At 31.5% G+C, this 16,788-nt stretch overlaps 2 protein-coding genes across 6 annotated transcripts in view; one reads left to right on the forward strand and one right to left on the reverse strand.

Moving 5' to 3' along the window:
• Nucleotides 1–118: 118 nt before the first annotated feature.
• Mtpalpha (monolysocardiolipin acyltransferase Mtpalpha) lies at nucleotides 119–10,144 on the forward strand. Its single transcript, XM_074130705.1, has 13 exons — nucleotides 119–258; nucleotides 862–1,052; nucleotides 1,931–2,037; nucleotides 2,160–2,432; nucleotides 3,207–3,457; nucleotides 3,624–3,831; nucleotides 4,256–4,431; nucleotides 6,167–6,337; nucleotides 6,461–6,683; nucleotides 8,231–8,440; nucleotides 8,560–8,755; nucleotides 9,257–9,459; nucleotides 9,585–10,144. The coding sequence occupies exons 2-13, from the start codon at nucleotides 980–982 to the stop codon at nucleotides 9,783–9,785; spliced, it is 2,292 nt and encodes a 763-aa protein (XP_073986806.1). The 5' UTR covers nucleotides 119–258; nucleotides 862–979; the 3' UTR covers nucleotides 9,786–10,144.
• A 2,537-nt stretch (nucleotides 10,145–12,681) lies between these two features.
• Nucleotides 12,682–16,788, reverse strand: part of RyR (Ryanodine receptor) — a 118,593-nt gene continuing 114,486 nt past the window's right edge. For all 5 annotated transcript variants that reach the window (XM_074130704.1, XM_074130702.1, XM_074130701.1 and 2 more), the window contains 8 exons: nucleotides 16,502–16,632; nucleotides 15,572–15,727; nucleotides 14,883–14,943; nucleotides 14,655–14,801; nucleotides 14,417–14,548; nucleotides 14,175–14,331; nucleotides 13,942–14,107; nucleotides 12,682–13,165 (listed from right to left, as the gene is read on the reverse strand). In XM_074130704.1, coding sequence (XP_073986805.1) covers nucleotides 13,006–13,165; nucleotides 13,942–14,107; nucleotides 14,175–14,331; nucleotides 14,417–14,548; nucleotides 14,655–14,801; nucleotides 14,883–14,943; nucleotides 15,572–15,727; nucleotides 16,502–16,632 — 1,110 coding nt within the window. In that variant the 3' untranslated portion in view covers nucleotides 12,682–13,005. The remainder of the gene's footprint in view (nucleotides 13,166–13,941; nucleotides 14,108–14,174; nucleotides 14,332–14,416; nucleotides 14,549–14,654; nucleotides 14,802–14,882; nucleotides 14,944–15,571; nucleotides 15,728–16,501; nucleotides 16,633–16,788) is intronic.

The raw sequence follows: 16,788 nt of genomic DNA on the forward strand, positions 1-16,788 counted from the left end.
AATCTCTACTGCCGGAGGTTTCAAATAGTAACTTTACTGCCACTATCGATGTTACTTTGAATGCGATGAGTGCGTAATGATAATTAATTAGTTCGTAATGTTCTTTTACAAAGTTATGTTTATAGGTGTTATTCTGGTTTCGAGAAATGTCTAACGTTTTTAAGTTTGAATCTATTGGTTTTTGAAATCCTTAGTTACGACCAGATCCCCGAAAAAAGTGGCTATTCTACCTCAACGTACTGCTATAATAAATGGGAAGTACGTAACAAATATTCTCTTTTATTTCACAAATTCTACCATAGCGCAATTGCATAAAATTAATCCTTTGTCATAAAAACATACAAAAATGCCAATCTCAAAAGGATCTTATTTATCCTATGTACCTACCCTAAGAAGACTTTCTTTTTTTTAGTCATTAATAGATTAAATTTAGTTATCTAGCAACCTGACTTATCAGGTCTTAACACACATTTTTTGTTAAATAGCTCTACACCTTTCGTAACTAATTGTTGTGTATGATACAATTTTTTTTTTTAATGATTTAAGGCGCGCGTCAGCATCTGAGGTTATTGGCGCCCGAAGTTTATGGTACAATTAAACTTTCTAATTAAGACAGAGTTGGACAGAGAACACGTCAAATTAAGCATTAAATCATACCAGTTTTTTAAATTTAAATTCAAATAAATAAAATTTAAATTTGAAAAGTATGCCGATATGGCCTTTTAGAAACAAAGGAACATATGTACATATTCTTAATTAATAGTTCAACAGTTTATTTTTAAAATCTTAGTATTTTTTTATTTACTAAGTGCTTTTTCCTATTTATAATTTGAAACAATAGCCATAAAAATTGTTATCTAGTAGGCATTGAGTACTTGCGCAACCAACTGACATCTGTGCCGAATGAATTCTGCCGTCACTGCCGAGAAAGAGTAGATTAAAGGTCCTGTGTTGGTGATAAGTTCTCCAGGAAGACATCATGGCTGCTTGCAGGTTATTTGGTGTCCTCGCAAATCTTTCCAGAAACAATATTAAGTTATGTTCTTTAACAAGTGAGTAATTATAAACATAGAGATAGTAATTGATTATTTTAATTATACGTATTACCGAACTATTTAGCTCCCTGAGAATTGGCCTAATTGACCTTTGGCTCCTTCGAGATTTGGACAATCCCCAATTGAATTATTCTGATATAATTTTATAAAACTCTATTCCTATTACTAATATAATATTTGATGAATGTTTAATAAAACAATTGAAAGAAGTAATTTTATTCTTGAACTTAATAAACTAAATTATGTATATTTTATTATTAGTCAATTTGGGAAAATTCCTTGGCCTTATATACTCATTATCATAATTAAATATGCGCCGAAGATTTGTTTTTAATGCTGGTTGGTTAAAAGTTTGGTCCCAGATTTGACGCCACTAATATTCTCACTTCTGTTGGTAGCAGGATACTTAATCACATAATCCTAATAACTCTTTCGCTAACGTTTTCATGAAGTGCCAGTTGAAATAGGTTTTCAGAAGTGAAGTAGTTGCTAGAGAAACATTGTGATATTTATGGGCACTCAAGTCTTGACAAAAAGCATTTATTAAAAAAATAAAGCTTGTTCTTTGTAGAAAAACTGTAGACTTCCACACTTTGTACCTATATATTCAAAATTATTTCCTTTCTAATTTTGCATAAGAGCAAACGAACTGCTTTTTCTTTTTGTAAGTGTATTTCTCAAAGAAAGTTTTGTGTCAGTTTACTTAAAATATGTCAGTATATTTCAGATTTGTTCATAATATTTTACAGAAACTGAATTTATGTAAAATGGAGAACTGTGTTTTATGATAGATTCGTAAAGATTTATATAACATATGTAAGGGGCCTCTAAGCAGTAATTCGTTAAAAATGAAACTTTATTTACTATTTATGCAGGTTCCTCTTACTGGCAGTTTTATTCTACAAGCACTTCCCCAAAACATACTCGTACAAAAATTGTCAACGATGTTGCTGTTATTACTTTAGACTCACCAGATGCAAAAGCAAGTACCTTAGAAATAGCTTTTTATTATTTTAATTGAAATGCTGATGTTGTATATAATTATTTTTAAGTAAAAGATGTTCATTGGCTTCTGTATAAATTTAAGTTGTTTGGAAATAATAGGTAAACTCATTGAGCCGTGAAGTAGCGTCGGAATTAGAAGCAGCTCTTAGTAATGCGAATATGGACCCAAACGTGCGAGCGGCTGTGTTGATTTCCGGAAAGCCTGGGTGCTTTATTGCTGGTGCAGATATTAACATGCTACAAGCTTGTAAATCCGAAAATGAGGTCCAAGGTATATCTTTAATGGCACAAAAAATACTGGCGGGTGTGGAAGCAATGAAGAAACCAGTTGTAGCTGCTATAATGGGACCGTGTCTTGGCGGTGGGCTTGAGGTAATTATTTTGAAATTATTTCATTGATAACTTGTCCTAAAATTTTTAAGAATGTTTTAGGAAATCTTTCAACAACAAAGTTTATTTCTTTTTTATTTTTTGTATTTGCTTGTTCACTTTTTCACATTCGTATCTCTCTTGAGAGGTAGTGTTCCTCTTGGGTTAAATTTACATAAGTGCACATAGTTGAGATTTGAGTTTTAAATAAATTGTAAATGCAAATAGGACCGAAGACAGTGGCTGAATTTGCAGCTTCTTGCTTCTCCCATCACATTATCCTCCTCATATAAAAATTTCCGGCGCAGAAAAAACTTGCATTAGCCTAAGAGTAACCTATAAGAATGGCGTGTGGCGTGAGTGAAATCTCCGCCAAGTAATCATGTAAACTTAACTGCAGACATCTGTAGCAAACGCTGCTTTAGTGTTTGGAGCATTGCTCTTGGATCAACTGCCCCATTTAGTGAACGTTTGTTGGCCTCACTGGTTTTCTTTGTTTGGGCTTTTCAAGTATTAGTAAATAAATTGATACAGCGAATCAATGCTTTTGAAAATAGAGCTACGCTTGAGAGCGTGTGGAAAGCGCTGGGGCATTTGCTAGGTTATCAAGTTGAAAAGAACTTATGTAATCATCTAATAGCTAAATTTACAAACTATTATAGCTAACCCATATTAAGTGTACTCTAGTGTCATTCGATGCTTGCAAAAAAAGTAAAAATTTGTGTGAATATTTTCATAAAATCGTGTTTTTTTTTAACGATAAAATTTAAATTACAGGTAGCCCTTGCTTGCCATTATCGAATTGCTGTGAAAGACAAAAAGACAGCTGTTGGTCTGCCTGAAGTAATGTTAGGACTTCTACCAGGTGGAGGAGGTACTCAGCGACTTCCGCGCTTAACGTCCATTCCTACTGCACTTGATCTTAGCCTTACTGGCAAAATGGTTCGTGCAGATAAAGCAAAAAAATTAGGAATAATCGATTTACTTGTCGATCCTCTTGGTCCTGGATTAGTACCACCTGAAAAACGGTTAGTATTTGTGACTAAAAAGACAAAACTTATTTTATGTAAATGCAGAAATAAGTTTCGGCAAGTTGTTTTTGGTATATTTTATGTTTTAGAGAATAACATTTTCTGATTAATGGTTACTGAATTTATGAAAATAAAACTAAGTGGAAACGCATTATTTTAACAGAACGATTGAATATCTTGAAGAGGTGGCAATTTTAACAGCTAATAAGTTAGCCAAAGGAGAATTAAAGGTTGACAGAACTAAAAAAGGATTGGTGGACAAAATAATGAATTTCGCTCTTAAGTATGATTGGGTAAAGGATCAGATATTCAATAGAGCCAGAGGACAGGTATTGAAGTTGACAGGAGGCTTATATCCTGCCCCGCTTAAGGTAAATTCAGTTTTACAAAATTTATGTTAACAATACATGTTATTCTGTAAAGAAGTAAGTTATGAAAAAAAAGTGCGTTTTAAGGTAAATTTAAGGAAGTTGTAATATCGTTAAACTTTTAAAATGTTATATCGGAAAACAACCATAACAATTATATTATTTTCCAAACTTAAGAAAGGCGAAGCAAAGATTCACTTGTGTAAACTCCTGTAGGCTTGTGCAAAAGACTACAATATTCGACTATTGGTCGATTTCTGGTACACCTTATTTGGTATGCATTTTCAAAATATGAAGTTTGACCTGCTATCGATTTTTATCTTTATTGAGGCTTGCTTTAAGGCGCCTTAAGATTTAAGTAAAAAAAAATCTTTTTTTTTTTTTTACTAGTGAAATTTGCGCTGATTTTAAACTTTTGTTTATTTAGATTCTAGATGTAATTAGGACAGGCATAGACAATGGAGAAAAACAAGGTTATGAAGCAGAAGCTAAGGGATTTGCTGAATTAGCTATGACACCGCAAAGCAAAGGCCTGGTCGGTCTTTTCAAAGGACAAACCGAATGCAAAAAGAATCGTTTCGGAAAACCGGAGCGTGAGGTCAAGTGAGTTTATTCATTCATTTTGTTAAGTTTTTATTTCATAATGATTTTTTCATTTCATTTTTCATCTTTTAACCGAGCTTCACTTTTCAAAATTTTAGTTTCATCCAGGTCTTGAGAGGTCAAAAATTGTAGCTTAAAATAATAATATTAGCACAAATTCATTTGTTTTTATAAGCTTGTGCACAATCAAGTTACATTATTCGATTTTTTTGTACCCTACATTTGGTGTTGCAGTTTTAAAATATTAATGGTTTTCAGGACTTACTAATTATAATTAGTACATATGACTATCTCTTATATTTGTTTTACGCGGGATATACTGCAAAAACCAAGCAAAATAATTTGTGGAATTAAAATTTCTTAAAAACGTATGTAATTACTTCATTTTGGCAGTTAGAGTTTGCTTCTTGTGTGATTATTGTAGCTCTTGTCAAAATGCAATCCGGATTTCATCAGGGCTTAATTGCGAATGGTTATGTACCAATTCCTGCACAAAAAAAAAATGGAGTATTTAACTCAGTATCATGAGCCTTGTGTACGGTTGTCAAATTAGGGGTACCCAATACTCCGAAAGATTAGAGAAAGTACAGAGACTGTTCATTAAGAGACTGTACTGTTTGCCAAAAAATACGCGTAACTATGTCATTTATTTAGAATCAGATGCCAGCCCATTATATGTTTTTACGAACTATGGTACATCTTCTTTACAGTGCTCTCCTTCATACTTTCTGTTCTACCATGATCGCTCACTTCTTCTCTGGACTAAATTTATAATTTCTTAATAAGTTGTGTGGGAGTTTTATAGTTTTTTAGATTTATATGGACTTAAATGACGAAATGGTGTATCCTAAGTTTATATTTAACCCTAGTCAATTAAAAAGTACCTATTGTTGAGAATGTTTATTTCTACTACTTCCCCGTCGCTGGAAAACATCAGTGATCTTTTCTGACATTCGTCTAATTTTAGAAAGTCTTGATAAGAGTAGGATCTCAGCAAAAGGGAACTTAATTATCTGGTTAAAAGTGTTGTAGTTAATTAGGATTTGATGAAATGGTGCAATAAATATTTTATACTCTTTCAAATACAAAAATTTTATGCAGGAATGGCAGTCCATCTGATAAGTCCTCCAACAGAGGTACAATTAGTATTTCCCTATCACATTATATCCTAAGGAAAACAACCTATATCTGTCAAGATACAATATAAGATAATCAACAGCTCACAGGACATGGAAAAATCAGTGTTTCTTTATTAAAGTAGTTTCGTACAATGGAGTCGGTAAAGTGATCTTAAGTAGTGATACAGAACGTATAATTTTCTATGTTCCACTTTTGGAAATGCCCTTAATAAACGTGACTAAAGTTTTTGAATTATGGCTGCCATGTGGACAAAAAAGGGCCTTTTATTTAAAGGACGATATGTTAGCAGATTCTGTAGGTTTTGCGAACTCAAAAACTTGGATTTCCATTCATGAATCAGATGCACATTGCACTGTAAATGTAACAATAAAAACAAATATTTGTAATTCGAATGTTTAAAAATTGGTTTGTTTTTAATTTTGATTTATGTTAAATGAACATTGGATAAAGAATGAAGCTTGTTTGTTGTTTACTTTCTCTGCCTTTGAGATCGTATATATATATCGTTTTTTAATTTTAGGTTTAATTTTAAGATTAATCAACTAACAAGATAAATATAATTTATTTATATCGAGTCAATGTCTTATTTGTTCAGAACACTGGCAGTGCTTGGAGCTGGATTAATGGGAGCCGGTATTGTACAAGTAACCGTGGATAAAGGTATCAAAGTAATTTTGAAGGACGCCACTGAAGCAGGGCTTAACCGAGGTTTAGGACAGATAACGACAGGATTCGACAATGCCATCAAGAGAAAGAAAATTACCGCGTAAGTTTTATATTATCTTATATAGTACTTTAATCTCTGTATCATAAATGTTTAATTTACATGATATAACATATCTTAATATAATTTGTAGGTTAATCTTTAATTTATACTTCATACTTACAGGTTTGAAAGGGACAGACATTTAGCAAATCTAGATCTCACTTTAGATTATAACAAGTTCAGTAAAGCTGATATGGTGATCGAAGCTGTATTCGAGGATTTAGGTATAAAGCATAAAGTAATTGCTGAAACTGAAGCTGTGGTTCCACCACATTGCATAGTTGCTACGAATACTTCAGCGCTTGAGATTACTAAAATAGCGGCTAAGAGCAAACGCCCAGAAAAGGTAATTCATTAACTTGGCGTCTGAATTCATTTGCTCATTAGAATTCTTTTTGAAATTGGATAGCTTTGCGTGAAATTTTATGCAAAAATATTCAATAGTAACAAGCATTTTAGGCAATTGGTTGAATTTCGTAAAATAACTTGGCATTATATGAAATGACAAACTTGCTCTTGTCAGAAACGGTTGCGTACATATTTATTTTACAGATACGAATATCTAAACAAATACAGGGTGATCCATTTAAAACGCACCAATCGCTAATAACTTTTTAGAAAAGCGGAATTTTGAAAAACCCATGAAGTAAACTATATGTTTTTTTCGGTCTAGTTTTCAAATTTTCCACCCTTAATGCTGTATCTTCATTTTTGGCGGAGTTACGGCCAAAAACCCAATTGAGGTTCCATAAGGACCACTGGTTTTGACTATAATTATGAAAACTACATAAAAAACTGTGAAAAATGACGTTGACCTCGTTTCGATATACCTGATATTAGTTGAGATATTTAAGATCAAATTTACAATTTTATCTATTCGTGAACGGTTTTCAATATTAATTTTCCACCACAAATACAAGTTTTGGGAGGTCCTCTGACCGCGAAAAATGTTTTTGGTGAAAAAATAGTAATCATTGAAAATTTTAAAACATGTAGTATAATGTAATGGTTGTGGGTGTATCAGGATAAATTTGTTTTATCATCAAATAAAAGCAACCATCACATCATGTTTATGTACCCCGTATGCAAGACTTCTTCACTACTCACCCATAACCATTACATTGCACTACATTTTTAAAATGTTTAATTTTTATTATTTTTTCACTTTGCATCACAAATAACCTTTTTTGAGGTCAGAGGACCTCCCAAAACGTGTATTTCTGGTGGAAAATCAATATTGAAAACCGTTCACGAGTTGATAAAATAGTAAAATTTTATCTTAAATATCTCAACTAATATTAGGGATATCGAAACGGGATTAACGTCATTTTTCACAATTATTTATGTAGTTTTCATAATTATTGTCAAAACTAGTGGTCCTTATGAAACTTTAATTGGGTTTTTGGCCGTAACTCCGCCAAAAATAAAGATACAGCATTGGGGGTGGAAAATTTGAAAACTAGACCGAAAAAAACATATAGTTTATTTAATGTTTTTTTTTTTTGAAATTCCGCTTTCCTAAAAAGTTATTAGCGATTGGTGCGTTTTAAATGGATCACCCTGTATATGATTAGTGTATGTATGTTGTAAGTGTGAGAGAAAAAGAATTATACTTCAGGAAAATGGTTACTTAAGCGTAGAGCATTAACTAGGCAAGAGACATTTGCCTAAATACATGCTTTTTACCACATGGTATTCAAGTTTTATTTTAGATAAGTAAATTTATTTTTAAAAAAAGTAAAAAGCATTTATTTAGGAGTGTTTATTTGCCTAATCGATGCTATCTGCCAAAGTATCCAATTTACTTACTTGACATATTTTATTATATATTTGTATAGTATTGTATAAAAATGACATAGTAATCAAATATATTTTATAAACCACTTTTATCAGGTGATTGGCATGCACTATTTCTCTCCAGTTGATAAAATGCAATTGTTAGAGGTAATTACTACTGATAAAACGTCAAAAGATACCGCAGCCTCTGCAGTAGATGTAGGTCTCAAACAGGGTAAAGTTGTGATTACCGTAAAAGATGGTCCTGGATTTTATACTACAAGAATCTTAGCAACAATGGCTTCAGAAGCATTGAGATTATTACAGGTAAATTTTGATTGATCTATTAAGGATTATTGCCTTGATAGAATCGATGGTTGTTTTTTTTTATTAGATTATCTTAAGATTTTGGTATCTCTAACAGCAAATTTAAAATTTGAATACAGGAAGGTGTAGATCCAAAGCAATTGGACAAATTATCAAAGAAGTTTGGATTTCCAGTCGGCGCAGCAACACTTGTCGATGAAGTTGGTATTGATGTTGCATCTCATATCAGTGATCACCTATTTTCGGTATTTGGGAACAGGTTTAGCGGTGGTAACTCAGCCGTTTTAAAAGAGATGACCGACTCAGGCTTCCTTGGTAAGTTTTTTTAAGAAACGTAATGAATTTTTGATTCATTTTTTTATATCAGAATAATTTTTTATTTAATATGGCAAGCAGCCTGGCATGTTGAAGATATCTCAATCCGTTAAGTTATTCTTTATTGATTTTCTGCGACTGATTGATGAATCAGAAATAATCATGAAAATGCTTTCCTGATATGTTTGATTTTATTATGCATATGAATTAATATTAATCTAAACAAATAAAACTTCTGCATATTATTTTGTATACTGCTGGGGTTTCCAGTAAAGAGAACTAATTAAATTTCAGCAATAAATCTTAATCCACTTCCGTTCCATAATTTTATTAGAATATTGCAAGGAAAGAAAGCTTCCGTTCTTATAAGGACTAATTATTTAGACTCCTTAAACCTATTTAACCAGCAAGTTGAAGTCATGTAGGGTTTATTATTATATTTTATTTACCAAAAAAATTACCATTTACAAAAAAAAAATATATATATATATCTGATTTTAGGAAGAAAATCTGGCAAAGGGATTTATGTTTATTCAAAAGGCTCCAAAGACAGAGATGTTAATGACGGTGCCTTAACCATCTTTAACAAATTTCATCTTGATCCTAAAGGATTGCAGGAAGATGAAGATATACAGTTAAGAATGGTTACAAGATTCGTGAATGAAGCTATTGTTTGTTTACAGGAAGAAATTTTGAATGGGCCAGTAAGTGATGATAACTTATTAAATTTTTCTAAAAACGAATTAAAAATTGAATTTTAGTGTTGCAATCAACAAGCTTGATGCTATGAATACTTTTTTGTCAATTTCATATTTCATTATTTTCACAGGTTGAAGGAGATATAGGCGCAGTTTTTGGGCTTGGATTCCCTCCATTTACTGGAGGTCCATTTAGATGGGTAGATACTTATGGTGCTGATAAACTTGTTGGTAAAATGAAAGCATTTGAAAGTGCATATGGCGCACCATTTACGCCATGTCAACTTCTAGAGGATATGGCCAAGTCTGGCAAAAAATTCCATCACTCGTAACATCGATGTTAACCTAACGTGCGAATGTTTTAGTTTTTTCTTGAAAAAGACTGTTTTTATTTTTAAATTTTACAGCTTTTTTTTTTTTTTGTAGTTTTGGATTTTAGAGCAGTTTTGCAGAAAAATATTGTACAAATGTTATTTTTCTATTTAAAAAATTAACTTTAACTTTCTGCAAATGATTGATCTCTAGAATTGCCAAAAATACAAAAAATTGAACTGTAGCTAGCTGTACAGCCCTACGAAATAGGGCATGTTAGCAATCAATCGGTTGAATTATTTATAGAATAATATATATAAATATAGTATTTATATTTTATTACTTTAATAAATAAAGTTTACTTTGTAATATATGTTTATTCAGTAGTATGTGTATTTTAAAGCCAACTTTGCCACATTATACATGTATTATACATTTCTTTTTTGGTCACTGAAACAACCGTCTGATAAAAAAAAACAAAAATCGTGTATCTTTTTAATAAATTAAATCATAACTAGATGTTTCTCTTTAATGGCTTTAAGATTTTACTATTTTTTTTGAAAGAAATGCAGCCCAGCCGCTGCCTCTTACGAATTCCACTTCTATAGAGCCACTTACTTGTAGCAACGAACGTACACTTAAGCACACACATCCACACACACTCACTCACGGAGGGATAGGACAAACAAACTATTTGAAAAAAGCTATTCAATCTACGATGAATCTGAACAAATTTTTTTAACGAATTTATTTAATATATGAACAAACATACATGCATGGGCTGCAGACAAGAAACGTCGCAGGTCAATAAGAGAGAAACTTGGATTTTCTGCAAACTGCCAAACCTCTGGTCTGTACACCAGCAATTGCGAACTCTAACTGACAAAATCATAAATAAAATTCTTTTACAAGTAAAAACGCAGCTGTAGTTAGTTAACCATACACATAGCAACTACTTCCACTGCACTTTACAGAACGTTATGGTAACATTGGATAACTTTCCATTTTTTACGTTATCACATAGTTTGATTCAGCACACTAGAATTTGCAGGTATTTCCAAAATAATAATATAGGAGGAAAGGATCAGCTGAGTTTGAATCCTGCGTGCTCTTAGATTTTCTTTTCATGGGGCTTCAAGGTCCGACAACACTACGGTGATAGTTTTATTAGTCACGAGAGAATTCTTCTGAAGGCTGGCAATACACTAATAAAGGCCTCAGGTGCTAATTACTTCAATTGTTGGCGCGGTAATTAAAAAAAAAAAAAAATCGAAATATAAGAATATGACACATTGTCTATTATTTTTTTTTTTATTCATAGATCAATTAATAAATTGAAATGTCTGAGGAAGTCAGCACTTTTGTTTACCTTTGCTCTTACGAAAGGCAACCTGCATTCTCTTATGAGTCCGAAATAAAATGGTGAGGATCACTGAGTCATTTATAACTGGCAGTTCCTCTTTAGGAATGAAATGTAAAGGGATTTACCATTAATAAGGAATTCCTCGGATAAGGTATTCTCGTGTTCTTGTCTTGTATTAATACGCGGATTTTGAAACCTCCAGCAGTGAATTTGCTGGTGAATCCGGTTTTCAAATTTCTCCTATTGACAAAGAGAAAAAAAATTAGCAATCGACAATTATACCTAAATTTGGCAATTGTTAGTTGACAAAGATCTGATTTATTTACCTTAGTCACTTACGCTTATTGGCGACTTTTGCTCTAATTTTTCTATCTTGGATAAAAATTCCTTTAGGGGCTTACTACTACGGCTTGATTAATTAAGGATGAATCATCTTGGATATTATGCTCAAACTTACATTCTTGCTAGGTTGACTTTCTATAGAAGTGATCATATCCAGGGTCAGTGTTGTCTAACATAACTACTTAATCCTAATGACTGAACCACAGAAACTTTACAATTTTTTTAAAATATTTTTTACTACGCCTAACTTCACAATATCAAAGCTGGATTCGGAATAAATAAAATTAAAAAGGTAAGGATAAATAGTGTCATCCTATTAGCAGATGGATTGATAACAAAGGCAACCTTGCTGAGAAGAGTCTGAAAATAGCTAAATTTATATGGGTGGTATCTCAGGAATCAATCTGCAAGATACGGCACGGCTAGTTAGTGAAATTTCTGTAGTGTCCTTAAAATACTTATTGTACTGGAGTAGTGGTCGTAAAGGCTATAATAATACCTCTTATTAGTTACCCTATTGCGCAAAATTTACAGAAGTCTTTTTTGAATGAATGAGTTTAAACTAAACATGCCAAAATGAATAAAATTTAATAAAAATTGAAATACTCATAAATATTCTAAAAGAAATCAAAAGAAAATTATTTTTCAAAGGCATAAAATTATTGTATTAAAATTCTACAAGGGTGAAATCCGCTAGCTTTAACTATAACTAACAAAACAATCAATTTAATTGACAGAAATAAAGTCATTAAAAAATTAGTCACAAAAAATGTATTAGCGACTGACTTAGTATACAGATCACATCACTTAGATCACTATTCATCATTTCACAAATCTAAAACCACAATTAATTTCATGATGCTGCTTGTGTTCAACTGTCACTACTTTTAATTGCAACGATATACATTTAAAATAATTCTCTCCCAGTGTCGGTAATTAGGCGCCACCATGTCTGAAGCCCGCAAAGCTAAGATGTGTAGCGGGTACTGGGCTCGATTCCAGGTCTAAGACATTGAGCTTATTTAATGGTTAACATGAGATATTTATAGTAAAGCATGTTTGCTAGACGCCTCCGCCCATGACTCCTAATTTAGTAATTGAACGTAAAGCAAAATAACGATTTTTGGTAGCCTTAACTAAAAAAGAAGTATTCTAAGCTCAGCTTACCAGGAGGCTTGGAGTTATTTAGGAGCAAATCCACGACAGTTGGATTCAAAATAAAATACCAATGTTATAATTTGTATTTTTAATTATGTACATTTTATTAAATTCGTACAATTAAAAAAGTTCGCGGGCAACAATTTCTTAGCCTTGTGGCTCATACAAATTTCAAGTTACCATAAAGTATTTACATGATGTGAATATTATATTACTTGTTTACACATTGACTGACCAACTTTATAATAATACATATATTTTTTTACTGTTATTGTCTTTATCAACTTGTTTAATTTACAGAACAAAATGATCTATACAAAAATAAAAACAAGTCATCTGTCACTGACATGGAACTGTTACTAAAATACAAATAGAAATTATCCACCACCACCGCCCAGTTCATCTTCATATTGTTTCCTAAAGCAGTCACCAACTGGGAAGAAGTCCCAGCATCTCTTTTGGTACATATTCCAGACATACGTTTCTTGCCCAGTGTATTCTGTATCTGGCTTATTAATCAGATGCATCAAGAAAAACCTGCGAATCACATAAGTTATTCAAAATATTTGGATTGCAATTCTGCGGAAATGATTTTTCTTAATTGTAATAATATAATACCAAAATTTACTACTTCATCTTATGGACATCGACCGGTTAAGGATTTTGATCATCATATATTTGTTATTCCTTTCCATAGTAGGTCTGCGATAGCTTACTTTCTGTCAACTAGAAAATGAGCAAACATCCAAAACCGGTGGATTTCCGTAAATTTCAAGCAGGTTGTGATGGCCTATTAAAAATAGGAATATTTTTTATAAGTTCCTTCATTCACAGGAAAATTTGCTTTTATTTAGCACAAAAATACCTTTTCACCAATCACCACTTTTAAAAAATAGTAGATCAACAAAAGTTAAATTTTTTGTTAATTCGAGGATACCGTCCTAAAGAGGAAACTAGCTTTCAGAATTGTAACTGTCGAATTTATGTCAAATAAAGCGTGATAAACAAACTACAGGATGTAATTAAGAATTTAGAATGAAATTTAGTAATGATTTTTTTGGAAGATTTCATCTTAGAAATACAATCATTTAAGGTTTGATATTTCCGGACTTAAATGACTATTTGAAGTAAATAAAGGCGCGATGTAAATTAAAAATCACTACTAACATCATAGATCATTATAACATTTATGTTTTTCTATACGCTACCGTGATGGATTCCTAATACACATATTAATTTTAGAAGATTTATTTTAATAAATTAATTTTAATTAATTATTAATTATAAACGTTACCTTTCTCTACCATACTTACATGTAATTGGCTAAATTATGTTCCTGTTGAACGTGTGTATCAAAACCATGCGGCACTTTATCAAAGTAATCCTTTCCAATGCCACAAATGAAACAATTAGATTCCATGTCTTCTTTTACACTCTCCAATTGGTCTCTTAGTTCACCAAATGCGTCGATAATCAAACCTAAAAAAAGATATTTAGAATAAATGTAAATCCGCATGAAAAGATAAATGAGAGATTTAAGATTTACCCTGAATAATGGCCAGCAGAATGACAATGACAAAGAAAAAGAAAGTAATGTCAAACATAATTCTGTACACTTCATAGTCATCGCCATCAGGAGGTTCGATTTCATCACCAATACCTCCACCAGCTCTCACACCTTTGTACAGATGGAATACGAAGCACTATAATTAACCAAAAAAAAACCACAATTAATTTATTTAAACACAATGTTAAAGATTTTATCTCTAACGCGAGATAACTACTTACAGTCATCATGTCATGACATTTTTTATCAACTTCCTCATCTTCTTCTTGAACATAAAATTTCCGGAAGAAATTGAATGCTATTACCGTGTATATATATACAATAATTGTCAATAACATCACCGTTAGAACAAGCTGAAAGGTGATAATTTTATTTTCAATTTAATATTTTCATTATTGATTGTTATTCGTTAGTTTATTAATTTTCATAGTTCAAAAAATAATGATTATTGTAGTTTACCTGTTTTCCGTTATGAGTTACAGATTGCAAAATCGTACGCAGAGTCTTAAAGCCGACGGCCACATCTAATAAATGGGCAGCAAAGAAAAAGTTGTTGAAGTTGCCAAGAATTGAGAATATAAAATAGAAAAAACTGTATAGGAAAGCCTAGAACAAAAAATTATTTTTTAATAATTTTTTATTGTTAATTTCAATCAATCTTATCTTCAAAATCAGTGCCCCACTTACATTATCAGTAATAGTTACACCCGCTTTCCATAACTGGTAACGCCAGTCAATATTCATTATGCTACAACAAGGAATGTGCTTAATCTCCAGCCATAACTTTACAAATTATATATAAATAACATTATTTTAAATGTTTTGAGTTCGTTATTCTGCTCGAAGAAATAATAATAAATTAAAACAGTTTCAAGGTAATTACAAGAAATGACAATGGATTCAATATTTCGTTTTCACAAGCATAAAACAAAAACAAAAAACCGGTTTGATTAAAAACATTAAACAATAATCAATTATAAACGTAGGATCAATGATTCAGTTACCTAAAATATGTGAAATGATACATAATTTATCAATAGTATAGCAGAAATTAACAAAACAAGAAATTTGTTATAGTTTTAAATAAAATTAAAACACAATATAGAATTAAGTGCTAAAAATAGGCTTCTAAAATAAACTTAAGGATGAAAAATTTATTATACTCTAAATTTGGAAACTTCACAACCAAAAAATGACTAGTGAATCAAAACAAATTATAGAAGATAAAAAAGTACTTTAAAAAAAATGTGTTCTCTTGTGGTAAACTGAGTTTCATGTTTTCATGTACACAGTGCGAGGAAAAAGAGGTTCAGTCTTCTTTAATCTACCTTGCAAACTTTATTAAAGTATTTATAATAAATAATTCAAAATCTTACAAATATATTAATCCAGATCCTTCTTCTTGTTGCGCACTGAAAGATGTCTTCTCCATACCAAGTAAACTACTTATAGAATCAAAATCGTAAGTCTCGCTGTATTTTTGACGCACTTTCTTTTTAACGAACTTATCCCAATAATTTACAGGAAACGATCTAATAAAGCAAAACAAAAATTAGTTATGTTTCCCTAAATGAAGTAACAGCATATAAATTTTATCAACAAATTAAAATTCGACCCGTAAAAGAATCCAATATACTTTTCTTACAGTTTTAGGTATTAAAAGTGTTCTTTTGTTCAACAGTACAAAAAATTAAAAATTAATTGACGGCTAGGAGGGAAGGGATTAGCTATGCGGTTAGCAAGCGGTCTCCCACGCGGAGGTCCCGGGTTCGAATCCAGCTGCTGACCCTTAGATTTTCTCTCCCTAGGAGCTTCTTACAGCTCACTGTCCGGTGATGGACAGTGTAACGAGAGTACACTGTTCAGAGGCCGGCAGTGCACTGAAGAAAGCTCCGGGCGCCAATAACCTTAGATATTGACGCGCCTTAAATCATAAAAAAAAAAAAAAAAAAAAAATGACGGCTATGTTCCAGAAAAAGGGAAGAGCAAAAAATAGAGTTTGGCATAAGATTGAGAAGTAAGAAAGTAATGTGTGCTAACTCTTAGAATTCATTGCAAAAAGAAAGAGCTGTCACAGTGTAAGTAATCTTGCAATTTTACGATGTGTGCAAAAAAAGTAAAAAAAATAATAAAGAACACGAACTAAGCGTTTACATGTTGAACCATATGAAAGATTTTGTATTTCTCTAACAAAATGAAGAAATAGAGAAGAAATAATTTTATCTAAATAAGCTAATAAAGTGAGGTAGACTTAAATGAGGTGCGTTGATTTTTATAAGAAACAAAATAAATAAAAATATTCTTACTTCGCTGATATTACAAGCTTATCCCAATGTGATTTGATGTCGTCATCTTCCGGCTGTTCAGCAATATAAAGACCATCAAATTCGAGTCGTCTAGCAATTTCTTTTTCCCTTTTAAATATAGCCAATGGAACCTGAGTTAAAAAAAAAATAATGCAAATCGATTCAAGAGTCAAAGAAGATTAAACTTAGTTTCGAAGTAAGTATATAACATTTCCAAAATAAGAAAGAATTATAACTCATTTAAAATGATTTCTAAAAAAACAAATTAAATTAATGTGCTTTTCGTG

Source organism: Rhodnius prolixus, unplaced genomic scaffold, assembly GCF_049639745.1.
Source record: "Rhodnius prolixus isolate KJV_2025 unplaced genomic scaffold, Rpr scaffold_4, whole genome shotgun sequence".
Taxonomy (NCBI): Eukaryota; Metazoa; Arthropoda; class Insecta; order Hemiptera; family Reduviidae; genus Rhodnius; species Rhodnius prolixus.

Excerpts from the sequence above, each read along its gene's own strand:
- Mtpalpha (XM_074130705.1), top strand. The coding sequence starts at position 980 with ATGGCTGCTTGCAGGTTATTTGGTGTCCTCGCAAATCTTTCCAGAAAC. Across the intron at positions 2,038-2,159 it reads TAGACTCACCAGATGCAAAA|GTAAACTCATTGAGCCGTGA; the intron begins GCAAGTACCTTA and ends TGGAAATAATAG. Across the intron at positions 3,832-4,255 it reads TATATCCTGCCCCGCTTAAG|ATTCTAGATGTAATTAGGAC; the intron begins GTAAATTCAGTT and ends TTGTTTATTTAG.